Source organism: Mesocricetus auratus, unplaced genomic scaffold (assembly GCF_017639785.1).
Source record: "Mesocricetus auratus isolate SY011 unplaced genomic scaffold, BCM_Maur_2.0 Super-Scaffold_100004, whole genome shotgun sequence".
NCBI lineage: Eukaryota > Metazoa > Chordata > Mammalia > Rodentia > Cricetidae > Mesocricetus > Mesocricetus auratus.
Genome location: NW_024429189.1, coordinates 110,423,795 through 110,438,423, shown reverse-complemented (window position 1 = coordinate 110,438,423; position 14,629 = coordinate 110,423,795). Strand labels below are relative to the sequence as shown.

Sequence of the window (14,629 nt, the reverse complement as noted above, 5' to 3'; positions counted from 1 at the left end):
GAGAGGGAGCTGGGATTGACATGTGAAGCAAGCTTGTTTCTAATTTAAATGAAAAAAATCTATTTAAAAAAAAAAAACAAGGAACAAGGATTAGACACAAAGCTTGAGTAGGGCGCATGCCCAGCACATGCCATGAGTTTGATCCCAGCACCACAAAACATACATAATGAAAATAAAGTTAAAACAATTTTCAGGCCTATGAAATTACTCCATAAATACACATTTAAATAAGAACAAAACACTTTATTACTCTTATTATTATTCTTTTTCTTTGAAAAAGCTCCTTATTCAAGACTAGCCTGATCTACAGAGTGAGTTCCAGGATAGCCAGGACTGTATCACAAAGAAACTCTGTCTTGAAAAAAACAAAAAGTAAAAAAAAAAAAAAAAAACAAGCCGGGTGTTGGTGCTCCCAGCACTCGGGAGGCAGAGGCAGGTGGATCTCTGTGAATTCGAGGTCAGCCTGGTCTACAGAGTGAGCTCCAGGACAATACAGAGAAACCCTGACTCAAAAAAACAAAAAACAAAACAAAACAAAACAAAAAAAACCACACACAAAAACCAACAACAAAAAAAGGAAAAACCTTACCCCAAGGAAATAATGACATTTATTTAACTTTCCCAAATCCAAAGACAACCAATGATTACATTTCAAATACAGATTAAAAAAAAAAGGATCACAGTACTCTTAATTGAAAAATCCCATGACAGTATTTTTCTTTCTAGTACGTAGCCTGCTGACTGACACCAAAAACAGATACTAAAACCCTAACAATGGTGACTTCTGCTGGGGCTTAGCTGGTATGGAAAAGGATCCGGCCAATGATGTGGTGGGTGTTCCAGCTTTCTAGTTAGCCAGGTTTACTCTGAGCTGAATACTCACACAAGAATGGATTCAACGTTAAGAAGAAGTTTCTCTACTGTATAAAGCACCTTTTAGGAATCTATTACAGTGGTGGTGGCTGATGTGCTCTCCCTCTATACACCCAGGTAGTGTGTGACCGCTCCTCTCCCTGAGAACCCTAGGGACAAGCTTGGCACAGGAATGCTTGGCACAGGAAGTTTCACTGCCTTCTGATCTCAGTTCAAAGACCGGGCATCCTGCCAGGGACACAAAAAAAGATTTGCAAGAGAGTTCAGAATTTGCCAACATGACTGCCAATCCTGTGTGTCCTGTTGGCAGGTAGGTAACAGAGGTAGTACAGCTGGTCCACTGCTGACTTCTGGACTCCTGGGCTTCTCAGTAGCAATACATTACATCTTCAGCTTGTTAACATAACTCTCAAGACTTGCTGAACCTTCCCAAGTAATATCCTGGCCTCTAGTCTGGCTTTGGAATACTCTGATTTTTTTGTTTTTCCGTATATTCTTCTAGTCGAAGAAGCCACTTGGTCCAATACTTGGAACAGAGTTCTTCGTCCATGAAATGAGGGTGGGCAGGAGACCCATCTTTATAGGCCACCACAATTAAGCCACACTGAACCTAGAAAGGAACACAGCACAGCACAATATTTCCTCTTGTTCCAGGGCAAACTAGCCAGTGCTAAGCACTCTACAGTGGTATCTCCAAATCAGTTTCTGAGGTGAGCTGGTTAAAGAATGCACCAGGACAACAATGGCAGAGAAAACACTGGAGAATGGACTGTGCTCACTAAGCAAGAACGGGGGTGGGGGAACGGCCCAGGAAGGGCAGAAGTGCTCCGTAGGCGAGAAAACCCTGAGGGACAGTCAGCAGTGTTATGAGTAAAGAGTAAAAAACAACACACACACAAAAGTTTATCGAGCAGGAGCTCAAGGTTCTGACCTGAAAACTGTAGTGGGTATCATGGTTTACAGCACCCATGTACGCCACAACTTGTAGTGGGTTGTCGTATGTATCTCGAATAAAAGGCTTTGGTTTTTCCGATGTCTTCCAATCAATCACACACAGCTTGCCACTAAGGAGAATTCAGAGGAAATCTTTGTAACAGTTCAAACTAAAACACTCAGGCCAGCAAGACGGCTCAGGGGGTAAAGGTGCCCACCGCCAAGCCTGACAACCCAAGTTCACCACCTGGGAGAGCATGGTAGGAGAGCAAACTGGCAAGATTGTTCTCAGATATAAATATAATGTAATAAAATATAATTTCAGAATACCCTGAAGCCAGGCAGAGGCAGGTAGATCTCCATGAGTTCAAGGTCAGCCTGGTCTATAGAATGAACTCCAGGACAGCCAGGGATACACAGAGAAACCCTACCTCAGGAAAAAAAAGCAAAGAAAATAGAATGAATTGGGAATCTCCTGAAACAGAAAAAACTACTAAGTTAACTCTTCTCTTTTTTCTCTTATGTACTTTAATTGTGGTTCTTCAACAACAGTTGCTTCTATCCTCCACTTTCCAAAACATGCTTTATTTCTTAGGGTTAGAAAAAGCACGACAGTGCTGGGTGTTGGTGGTGCACGCCTTCAATACCAGCAGTCAGGAGGCAGAGGCAGGCGGATCTCTGTGAGTTTGAGGTCAGCCTGGTCTACAGATCGAGTTCCAGGGCAGCCTCCAAAACAATACAGAGAAACCCTGTCTCAAAAAACCAAAAAAAAAACCCCCCAAAAAAAAAAAAAAAAAAAAAAGCATGACAGGTATGGTCTTCATGCCTAGAATAGCAGCTAGGATATGGAGGCAGGATGATAGCCTGAGTTCATAGGGGAGAAAAGCCATGATGGGTGGGGCTGGATAGGCTCAGCAGTGGGGAATTTTGTCACATACAAAGCTATTCAGGAGTAGGAAACACACTTTGAAGTTCAAATAATAATTCTCTTTATTCCTTGGATTCCTCTATTTTAACTGTGGACAGTAACTGAAATTACACCTATCATGGTCTTGGTTACTTTTTTTGAAGCACACTATATCAGTAATAAGGAACTCATAATGATTACACATCATGGTCCTTCAAAATAAAAGCTGAGGTTTAATCAGTAGGAACCTATGATATATAAACATAGTAAGGAGATATGGATCCTTGCATATGTAGACGAGCACTTCCTTACTTTATCCATTCTGGTATACTATACCCACTAACTTCAGACATTCAGAAGATCAGCGTGTAGGGCCAAGCTTGGTGGCACACATCTTTAATCCAAGCACTCAGGAGGCAGAGGCTGGCATATCTCCATGAGTTAGAGGCCAGCCTGATCTACAAAGTGAGTTCTAGGTCAGTGAAGGCTATGTGGTGAGACCCTGCCTCAACAAACAAAAACCAAACAAATAAATAACAACAAAAAAGAAGTAAAGAGGGCAATTCTGTCACTTGGGACAACACAGATGGATAAAGGACAGTATGCTAAGTGAAATAAGTCAGGGACAGAAATGATGTCAGTTACATGTGGCCTCTAAAAAGTTAAGTTCAGAAGCTGGTCATGGTGGCACCCACCTTTAGTCCCAGCACTTGGGAGGCAGAGGCAGGTTGGTCTCTGAGTTCAAGGCCAGCCTGGTCTTCAGAGTGAGTTCCAGGACAGCCAGGGCTACAAAGTGAGATCCTTGTCTCAAAAAACTATGCAGTCAGAGGTTCAGATGTCACGCACACAGATTCCACACTCTTCCCCCACATCCTGTTGTTGCTCGGAGGCTTTATTTGGAATGGGGTATCTGCAGAAGATAGCCACCCTTGGAATCTGGGCTGACTGGGGAAAACAGTAACAGCAGCAACTCAGAAACTGTAGAGCCCTTATCATATCAGCCACTGCCTGGAAGCCAGGAAGAGAGCGATGTTCAGGGCCAACAGATCACTGTACAATCTTAGGCAAAACAGGAAAAAAAAAAGGGGGGGGGACGTAAAAGAAAACAACACTGATTAAAAAGAAAAACAAAAATGCAGGCAGTACTCGACAGGGTCCAGCAGCTGGCATCTTTCTTGGAGAAAAGGGAAAGACTAGAGAAGGAGCCATGCCCGGGCTATTGAAAAGCACATTTTTCCCTCACTTTGATTTTCCTATTGTCACAGCCAGGGATACACAACTTTCCCTGCTATATCTCTCCCACCTCCTGCTCTAGTCTCATTTCTTATTTACTTTAAAAAGGTAGAGGCAAAAAAAAAAAAAGTTTGTAAAATCTTAAAAAAATTAAAAATAAAAAGTTAGAGGCTACAATTCCTCCAGCACATCTTGAAGTGGGTTAAGAGACGCCTGCCTGTAGACATCACTGCACTGCCCATTGTGATGGAAACTCTCCTGTACTTACTGGTATTCAGCCACACAGTCCAGCAGTCCTACGTACTTCAAGGCCTCATGCTGGACAGCACTTTCCAGAGCTTGTACACCACTGATTTCTTTCAAAATATGCTGGACACTTTTGATATAGCCACATTGGAGGTGCTCTTCTGTCCCTTTTAAGTTCTCTTGGGGTGACAGTATGCTTTCCAAAGCTTCATGAAACTGTTTGCCTTGAAAAAAGATATCTAAAAGGAAAATAAAGGAAAATGAAAACTGAACCAACCAAAACCAAGATTTAAACTATACACATATATGTATTATATATATAATATATATACACATAATACACAAGTTATCTTCAAAAATTTCTTTAAAGATTTATTTATGTACTATGTATAGTGATAACAAATCTCATTATAGATGGTTGTAATCCACCACGTAGTTGGCTGGGAATTGAACTCAGGACCTCTGAATGAATAGCCAGTACTCTTAACCTCTGAGCCATCTCTCCAGTCCCACAAGTTAACTTTAAATGGCAACCTGAGACACAAATTCTCATCTTTTTTTTTTTTTTTTTGCAGACAGGGTCTTGTTTGCACTATAGGCTGACCTTCAACATATAATCCGCTCACTTAAGCACCATATACTGGAATAAATAACTATACCCAGCAAAATTCAGTTTCCTATGAAACCCAAGAATGCACTTTCATACTCCCCACTCCCACCCCACCCCCCAGGGTCTCACTATGTAGCTCTGGCTGTCCTAGAATTTACTAGAACAGGCTGGTTTTGACTTCACAAAGATCTGCCTGCCTCTGCCTCCCAAGTGCTGGAATTAAAGGCATACCTGGCTTATCTTTAAAAACTATTTTTGAAAAAAACTACAGGGCAGGAAAGCTGTAATTTTTTTCTCTCTTTCTTTAATGTGCAAGAGTGTTTTGCCTAAATGTATATCTGTGTACCACATGTGTGTGCCTGTTGCCCATGGAGGCCAGAAAAGGGCATTAGGACTCCTGGGATTGGAGTTACAGGTGGTTGTGAGTCACTACATGGGTGTTGAAAGAGCAACAAGTCCTCTCAAATACAGAGCATCTCCCATTTACAAGTTTGTAAATCTTGGCGACTTCCCAGAGGAGGGAGACAGCTATTCCTTTCTGAGACAGCCATGTAGGTTTGGCAAGCAGTCATGTGGAAAGAATGAGAAGCCAAAAGTACCAGAAAAATGCATACATAGGCTTTGGTCAGTGTCCAAAGGATGGACAGACTGGGACACACACACACACACACACACACACACACACACACACACACACACACACACACGCACACACACACACATACCCACACCCATACTCACCCACACACACAGGAAAAAAAGGAAAATTTATAATTTTGAGTCAGGCAAATCTAAAGTAGCCCAGTGGCAACTGCATGGAGACCATTGTTTCATTAAGGGGACAATTATTCCTTCCATTTTTTTTTTTTTTTTTTTTTTTTTGGTTTTTCGAGACAGGGTTTCTCTGTAGCTTTGGAGGCTGTCCTGGAACTCACTCTGTAGACCAGCCTGGCCTCGAACTCACAGAGATCCGCCTGCCTCTGCCTCCTGAGTGCTGGGATTAAAGGCGTGCGCCACCAACGCCCGGCTGTCCTTCCATTTCTTAGTGTTGAGTGAATAAACCTTCCTGAGGGGTGTGACCCCTTAGTTAGGCTGACTGACCAGTCCAACTGGATAAATTCTTCCCTTTTGGGTAGGTTGTAATATTAGGTCTCTACCCAGGCTGGAGGGAGATTTCATACCCTTGAACAGAAGGAAATAGCTTTCTCTTAGTAGGCCTTAATGGAGACCTGATCAAGGCTACTGTGACAATGTTTGTCTAGCAGGCACAGCTAAGCTATCTCCCTAGCCCTTCCTATATTCTTTGAGGTTAAGAAAAGGAAACATAAACATATTTAATAAACACAAGAAATGCTGTATTGACACTTATTGTTGGTAAAGGAGAAGAGGGTGTGCACTGTTAGGCTAGGTAGTGGCTTGGTGTTTTCAAGCATTACTTAGTTTTCATACAACTCAGCAAGACAATGAATGTGGCTTCTCCACTAGCCTAGGCTGTCCTGTTAGTTTTCCCAAAGTAGGAGTACCCTGGCACAAGTCTCTTCCCAGCAGAGCAAGGGGCTAAGTCCAGGGAGCATGATTCAGATACACAGAGGTGCATGCTTGCAAACAGATTCACAGAAAGAGGAAAAAAATCTTATCTACACGGGGTCACAGTAAACCATATTGTTTGTCAAGTTCACAAAGACTTTGAAAGGCCAGTTCTACATAAACAAAAATTGAAATTGCTTTTGGGAAATTACTTGGAGAGTTAAATGCCAATTCAATTTTGGAGGTAAACTATTTTACTCTACACATTTTTGGCTCTGTTAAAATTACCTGCATGTGAAAGGCCTATAAGAAATTGAACCCTGGTGGAATTAAAGAGATGCAGTGTTAGCCTACACACTAAATGAATCAGAAGACAAACTTGTTAAAAACAGGTGGGGGTAGTTAAGTAGCAGAGCACTTGCCTAGCATACACAAGGCCATGAGTTTAACCACCAGCGACACCAAATAAAAAAATACTTCATCCATGGCCACGCAAATAGGTAACTCCCAGCCACAGACATACCCTGGTTAGATTCTTCATAAATATGCAGCCATGGACATCTAGATCTGAGGATCCCATGAATTTCAGATTCAGAAAACATTAAACATGAGTCAAGTTATAAAATTTAAAACAGGTTAACGGGTATGGTGTGCGCCTGTGATCCCTGCATTTGGGAGGAGGCAGGACAATCCTATGATTAAGGTCAGCTTCTTTTCTCCTACCATGGCATGAATCCACATATAATTACCCCCTTACTTGAAAGTGAATTTGCTCATTGCTCAAAGTCCATATTAACAGAGAAACACAGCAGAGCCTCAGTCTAAAGCTGACTAGGAAACTGACTGTCTGGACAGTGAGCTCATTCAGCTCCAAACAGAAGCTTTCTCCATTATCAAGCAAGTAACCAGTGCATTTCTTTACCCTATGTCAACGCTTACCTATATGACCCAGCAGTTTCTGTCTTTCATTTTTAAAAACATTAACCAGTTAGTTTAGAGTTTTGTATGTGTGCACTTGTGTGTGGAGGTCAGAGGATAACTTTCCAGAGATGGTTCTCTCTACAGTGAGAATTCTGGGGATGCAATTCAAGTCCTCAGACAGGGCAGCAAGGGCCGTCTCTCCTGTGGAGTCATCTTGCTGAGGCTGCCTTTACATTTATTATCAATAATTTTAGGATTTCTGACAACTAAAACAGTTTAGTGGTTATCATTAATCATTAGAAGGCACACCTGGGGCCGGGTGTTGGTGTTGCACACCTTTAATCCCAGCACTCGGGAGGCAGAAGCAGGCGGATCTCTGTGAGTTCGAGGCCAGCCTGGTCTACAGAGCGAGTTCCAGGGCAGCCTGCAAAACAATACAGAGAAATCCTGTGTCGAAAAACCAAAAAAAAAAAAAAAAAGAAAAGAAAAAAAAAGAAAGGAAGAAGGCACACCTGGCATATAATCATTGTCCCTCACAGCTGAAGAATGTTATAAAGCAAAGCCTTAGTCACTTTTGCATATCCAGGTACCACCTACTTAATTACATGCTTACATTATTTTGGTATTTTTCTAAGATATCTAAAAATAAGGACAATAATCTTAAAATAAAAGTGTTCATGTCACTATGGGTACGTATAATATTCTTGGTGGAAACAAAGGCTAAGCAATGTCTATGTAAGCCCCAATTTTAACCAAAGACATCCATGTAATCCCTAAAAGAATTGCTCATTCTCCTATGCCAATGGTTTGCTCCCAACTCTACCACCACCAAGATCTATCTCCTTATGTAGTCCAGACTGGTCCAAACATGTGATTGTCCCTCAGTCTCCCCAGGAAAGAGACTATAGGCATACATCACCATGTCTGGCTCAAGTCTATTTTTAAAAAGAATTTCCTTTATTTCGAGACAGGGTCTCATTATGCAGCTCTGGAACTCACTCTGTAGACCTGCCTGCCTCTACCACCCTAGTGCTGGGATTAGAGGTATGTGCTACTATGACTGGCTTAAAAGTCATAGTTAGGAAGCTACTCTCATTTATCTAATAAGAGTCGAAGGCTGTTCAGTATGACCAAAACACATTGTGCAAAAGTCTCTAAGAACTAGTAAAAAATTTAAAAATAAGAAAGTTAAAGACAAAAGTCTAACCAGTTTCTAATCAAGAATGTTTGATCAGTCCAATTAGTCAAAACATAAATGGGGATTATGTGTTCTGGATTGTGGCCAGTTTTCAAATTTACTGCTCAATTGACACTGATAAGCAGAACAATGAGTAATAATTAGATTCTGAGAAAAAAAAAACTATACTTTTGTCAAGAGATGGAAAAGAATTAATAATTTGCCAGGTGGTGGTGACTTTAGTCCCAGCACTGGGGAGGCATAGGCAGGCGGATCTCTGTGAGATCCAGCCCAGCCTGTTCTACAGAGTGAGTTCCAGGACAGCCTCCAAAACAATACAGAGAAACCCTGTCTCAAAAAACAAACAAAACAAAACAAAAATTGGTAAATTGGTAGTTTGTTTGCAAATCAACGCATTTTACGCATGTTTGTCAGACTGCTTGGTGCCTACTTCCCTACCATTTTTCTATGTGTCACATCTGTCTCTCTATCCAGAGGCAATCCTTTGTCTCTCCTGGACAAACATGCCTGCCCCCTTTTCCTGGGTTTATCTCTTATCCTCTGCCCTCTGGGGCAAACTGATCTCCTTTGTGCTGAGAACTTGGCCTTTCAGCTATGAAATGCTATTTGAAAGCAGTTCTTCAGTAAGTTGTTTTTTAAGCCTCATTCTTTTGACAGGAACGCTCTACACCCTAAAAACCAGTGACCACATATAACCAGAAACAAGAGAATTACTTTTAGTATATTCTGCAAATCCATCTTCTCCCAGCTCCCGAACCATCCGTTGTTTCCACCTCTCCAAAAAGAAACTCTGTTCTGGTGTCATGGTCTGCTGAAGGATGCGGGTCACACTGGGTGTCACATTTCTTTGCAAAGGGATCTTCAAAGGGCCTGAAGAAGCACTTGAGTGTGGTTTCACATTTCTCTCCTCATTGAAGATAGGAAACCAGTTCTGTGGGACTCTTGCCCGCTGCTCCCGCTCCAGGGCCTTCTGCTTGCTCACAGGACCATAGAGTATATCATCTTCCTGGAACAATGACTCTGGGGTCTGGACCGGGCCTCTGGATAACACAGACTGCACTAATCGAGAGTACTTTGCTTGGTCTACTGCTTCGTAAGAGCTTTTTTTCTTCTGGCCACACAAATAAAGGGAAGTGGAGAAACTCGCAAGAGGGCTTGATTTTACAGAAAATCTGTTTAAACTTCTAAGACGCCTGCAGATGGTCAGAAATGGCTTCATGTTTAGACTCGTCCCCACTTACTTTTTCTAGTCTGTACAGCATACAAGCATACTGTATTGTCTAAAAAGCAAAAAGAGGGTGTTAGATTTACGAAGTTTTATATATTCAAACCATCAAAGTGAAAAGCCACACAACAAGCATCAAACGCACACACACCAAACTTCTGACTTTGGAGAAAAATCGTTCCTAAGAAAAATTCATCAAAATTATACAGCATTCGTTAAATGTCACTGTGTCGGCCGTTTGGGACAAGACACCCTAAACTTTTAGTCTAAAGTAACGTGACAAGGCCCGGTGGCACAGGCCAGGAAACTCCTGAGGCTGAGACAGGATGCGAGGTTGAGGTTAGCTTGCCTTGTCTCTGAAAGCAAAAACAAAACACCCCGATCACCGCACACACTCCAAAACCAAACTCACAAATCCTAGTTAACAATTAAACACCGACACCTACATACCAACTCTTTACTAAACATTCAGTATGGGCATTTCTCATTTATCCTCACACCCTTTTAAAATGGGTGCTATTATGACCCTGTGGTCCAGACTAGGGCGGGAGTCTTGTCTCAGGTAGGTCTGCAGGGCGTAACAACCTAATTTCAGAAAGCGACCTCTGCAGGTGTCTCCCATGGCGGGGACAGGACAACTGTGGCCCCTCGAACACAGGGAGGGGGCTATTTTAAACTAACTCTCAGTCTACTGCAGAGTTCTGTCTGTACCTGAGGCACCACCACGTTTTTGAGCCCAGAGCGCGATCAACCTCGCCTCTCGGGACCCGTACTTCTACGGCTCCCGCGCTTTCCCTAAAGAGAGGAGGCCCCATCATGCACTGCGCGGTCCCCGCCTCACCCGGAGGCGCTCCTCCCTCCCTGAAGCTGAAGCGTGGGCACCTCCAGGTCTCGCGGTTTCGCTGTCACGAGAGCTTGCGTACGTCACCGTCTGCCGCCATCTTGGACTCTGGCTGAGCAATAAATTCGCCCTGGCGCGGTCCGCGCCCTTTCTCAAGGCGCTCCTCGTTGGGAGAGGGCTCGTGTCCCGCGTCCCCGTCCCCCTGCAGTGCTGGTGTCCGCGTGGCGCGGAGCGAGGGTAGGCCCCGCGTTGCTTCTTTGCCCGGCTCCAAGATGGACGGCAGCGGGGACGGGGGAGGCCGCTCTGGGGGAGCACGTGGCGTGCCGCTGGCCTGCGCCCGGGGCTGCTGGGATGGTGGCGGAGTCCGGCGGCCTCCAGCCGCCGTCCGGCAGGGAGGCCGGCGGAGGCGGGGCCGCGGCCGCCCCTGAAAGGCGCCCCGGCGGCGGCCCAGCCTCTTCTTTCCTCGCACAGCCAGACAGCCTCCGCTCGAGGCCCGCGTCGCCATGGCCGCGGTTCCCGAGTTGCTGGAGCAGCAGGATGAGGACCGCAGCAAGGTGAGGTCCTCCCTGCTTCGCTCCCTCGAGTCGCAGGTCCCGCCGGCCTCCCTGGGCTGGCAGTTCCTTCTCTGGGGTGCGGGAGGTCTTCACTAGGAAAGTATCTGCCAGACCCGCTCTTCCCTCCACCCCATTCCCAACCGCCCTTTACAAATGCTTTTATTGTGGGGTCTCAGAGCACCCTCGTTCTCTGACCGAGGAGAACCAGACAGCCGATTGGTGTTGGTGCGGAACCGACAGACACTCTGCCAGTCATTTTGAGTGCGGCTAATCTCGGAGACCTTTGGAGCAAATTTAAAGGCCCCCAAAACTTGGCTTTTGGTAATTGGAAAGTGAGTCGGAGGTTCGCTGGCGATCCTACCCCCCTTTTAAGAAAACGGCCTTTTCATTTAAGCAAGTGGGAAAATTCCATCAGGAATCTGTAGTATGTTTCTTGCAACTCAAAGCTATTAGTGTCCTTGCGAGAGTTGTAATTTTTAGTAAATCCTGTCTGTGGTTGATGTAAGCCCCGAGCTGCAAATATCTTGGTCTGATGCAATAACCGGAGATTAATATGTAGGCTACTAAAAATCCCAGTTTTATTGGTACTTTAAATTTGAATTTTCCATTGCACAAGTAGTAATTTAAGAGTCATAATTTATGAAGACTCATCAGTATAGTTTTTCCAACAAGTGAGTTTAAAAGGAATCTAAAAAGTATATTAGGAGCTCTTAGGTTTTTTTTTTTTAAAGAGCTGAATTAGATTTTTAAAAACTATCTTTGAAACAAACTGTCATCTAGTAAGTAAATACCAGTCTGGAGCTCCAGTTGGATTGTTCCAATAACGGTATCGTTGGAACAAGGGTGCTGTGTTGAAATAGAGCTTTGTAGGTGATGTTTTATTTGTTTTACACTAGAAGAATTAGCACCTTTTCTCTAGCATTTAAATAGATATTGAATGGGTTTTGTTTTTTTTTGTTTTTTGTTTTTTTTTCTGAATGGGTTTTTGATGGCTATTTTTTCTGATACTTGTTTCCTTATAGGTTGGAGCAAGCAGAATCAGCTATGTAAAATGACTTGACCACCTATTAATTGCTAATAGATTTTAAAAATGAGTTCACCATAACCTTGATCCACCAGAATTGGAGATGATTAAGGGTTTAGTAAGTACAAACACATAACCTGTAGCGGAGAAAACTTTGCTTCCTTCTCATTTGAGTTAGAGAAGCCCTGAGGTAAATTACTGCTTACAGCACGTGGTTTCATTTTTTGTTGCCTGATCTGTTCTAGGCTGTGGCAGAGCTGGTCTAGGTGGTAGAAGTCTGAAGAAAATTGGCAAATTCAAAATGGAACTGGAGTTCAAGTTGAGAAAAATTGTCAGCTAATATATTTTATTATTTTTAGATATTCTTAATTATTTAGCTTGGCATTTGCATGAAGGTGTAATTCTTGTATTTCATCTAGTGACTAGTCCCCGGAGTTAAACTAATAAAGAATTAGAATTGATTCTTAAGATTTTGAGGATGGTGGTGGGAATGAAACTCTGGGACTAGATCTCCATGTGTCTTGAACCTTTTTGGTCAGGCTTCCAGATACTGATAGTCATTAGAATTGACATACCAGATTGTGTCTTGGTGGGGTCCTTCTAATTTAGGGTAAATCAAGTGCAACAGTATTGTTTGTGTTGGGTTCTCATTGTCCCAGGTATCTCTTCCATTTTGAAAAGTTTGAGGTATTTGTTTTTTTGTTTTTGATTTTGTTTTTTGACTAGATGGAAGTGGTGTTTGCATACAGTCCCGAAGGCTCACTTCAAGGCCAGCCCGGACTAGATAGTGACACATGTCTCCTAAGAAAGCTCTGAAAGGGTATGGTATCCTGTGCCTTTAATTTCCAGCATTTGGGAGGCAGAGGCAGGATCTCTGGAGACCAGCCTGGTGGGGCTGTATAGATACTCTGTCTCCAAAAAAGAAAACTTTGAAATAAGTTCAAATGGCTATTCTACAGCCATTTAAAACTAGGGATTCTCTTTGTTGGAGGGCTGGGGATGTAGCAGTGGTAGCTTGTTTGTCTAACATGAGCAATGCCCTGAATCCAGTCCTTAGTGCCTATAATTTGACTGGAACTTTGACTGGAGGGTTGGTTATGTGAACTTAATAAAAAGGACGTCTGTGCTCAGACCTAGTGGCAAAAACTAAACTTTTTATAAATACTTACGTTAACTGATTGTTAGTATAGACAGCCTTGAACTTTGATCAGTACTGTAGTGAGTGTAAATTTATCAATTTTGTGGAGTGGAGTTTTGCAGTGTAGTCATATGACTCAGGAAGTGTGACTTCTCCAAGCGGCCCACGCCTTAGTTCTGGATCAGCAACTTGCACATGGTGTCTTAGTGACCGTCCCATTTGTGAACACTTCAGCTGGTTATGCTGTATTCAGGTTTTGGCCTCAGAAAGTAGCCTGCCAACTGGATTTTCTGGGTTTGGATTACTATGATCTATCTAAGTGCTTATTGAGATTTTATAAGTCTAGAGTCTTAATTTTAAGGCAGGCTTTCTATCAAACCCATTTTGGGGGCCTGTCTTTTCCTTTGTAGGCTGCTAATAGTTTCAGTGGAGTTGGCAGTAGGCACCTCTCCTGGCTGCAAAACACTCTCAGGTGTTCTTTGGTACTGAGCAAATTTACCCTTAGTTGAGCATCAATCATGAGATTAAAGCAGCTCTCTAAAATAGTGTGATAGTGGGGTGAAGGTTGCTGGTTTATTGCAGAGGTTTAAATCTATGATTGATGGGTTGAGAAAGAAAATAACAGGCTATGCTAAACTTGAATTGCTGAGCATTTGAAACCTTTTCCAGATATGAGGAACTTCATCAAAGGTAATAAAGGGTGGACTTCAAGTTCTTTGCATTTTATTTGGCATTACAATAGTACAGCTGTGCTTGCTATCTTTGTGAGTGATGCTAGGTTTGGATTTGGGGAACCTGAAGTTCTTGTATTACAGAACTCTATGCAATTCACCTAGAAATGGATTGCTGATTGGTTGTATAAAGTCTTGCTGTTGCTGCAAGTGGCTGACATCTCCATTTTGTTTTGTCAAGAGAGGGTTTCTTTTTCAAGAAACAGCCCTGGCTGGCCTGTAGACTGGGCTGACCTCAAACCTGCAGATCCACTTGCCTCCTTCTGGAAGGTGCTAGGATATCTCAATTTTTTTGAGAGGGCAGTTTTCATTATTTTTAGACAGAAGGGAACTACATACAGGGCAAACATCTTGTATGTAGTAAACCTAAGTAACACTTCAATTGAGAGATTTTTCTGTATAATCTAACCTTCCAAAAGTGACTTAATTGCCAACATGTATGTACCTTCCCCCCTTTCAATTAAGTTTGTGTGGGCATGTGGAAGTTTGTTCTCCTCCAGTGTGGGCCATCAAGGGATCTAGCTCAGGTAATCAGGCTTGGCCACAAGTGCAGTTTTTGCTGACCCCAGCACCTATTTTCTGGTGAGCCATTGAAGATCCTTTTAAGAGTGGGAAATGGAAGTTTTGTGATTATTTGAGTATAGTTCAGATAGCTAAGATCTCTAGTG

The 14,629-nt window shown here is 43.0% G+C and overlaps 2 protein-coding genes across 6 annotated transcripts in view; one reads left to right on the top strand and one right to left on the bottom strand.

Annotated features, from left to right (window-relative positions):
- Positions 1-590: 590 nt before the first annotated feature.
- Positions 591-10,672, bottom strand: Mgme1 (mitochondrial genome maintenance exonuclease 1). 4 transcript variants are annotated; one of them, XM_040746404.1, is made up of 5 exons: positions 10,556-10,672; positions 9,163-9,728; positions 4,215-4,431; positions 1,805-1,937; positions 591-1,483 (listed from the first exon to the last, which is right to left on the bottom strand). In XM_040746404.1, the coding sequence occupies exons 2-5, from the start codon at positions 9,665-9,667 to the stop codon at positions 1,322-1,324; spliced, it is 1,017 nt and encodes a 338-aa protein (XP_040602338.1). In that variant the 5' UTR covers positions 9,668-9,728; positions 10,556-10,672; the 3' UTR covers positions 591-1,321. The 4 variants fall into 4 exon arrangements, with proteins under 4 accessions (XP_040602338.1, XP_040602337.1, XP_040602336.1 ...); XM_040746403.1 differs by having other exon boundaries at positions 10,515-10,644; XM_040746402.1 differs by lacking the exon at positions 10,556-10,672 and adding an exon at positions 10,385-10,502.
- Positions 10,614-14,629, top strand: part of Snx5 (sorting nexin 5) — an 18,940-nt gene continuing 14,924 nt past the window's right edge. Inside the window, exons 1-2 of one of the 2 annotated variants that reach the window (XM_040746400.1) lie at positions 10,614-10,751; positions 10,986-11,068. In XM_040746400.1, the coding sequence (XP_040602334.1) occupies positions 11,018-11,068 (51 nt within the window). In that variant the 5' untranslated portion in view covers positions 10,614-10,751; positions 10,986-11,017. Of the gene's footprint in view, positions 10,752-10,985; positions 11,069-12,180; positions 12,211-14,629 lie in introns of those variants that run through there. The other variant, XM_040746401.1, reaches the window with a different exon arrangement.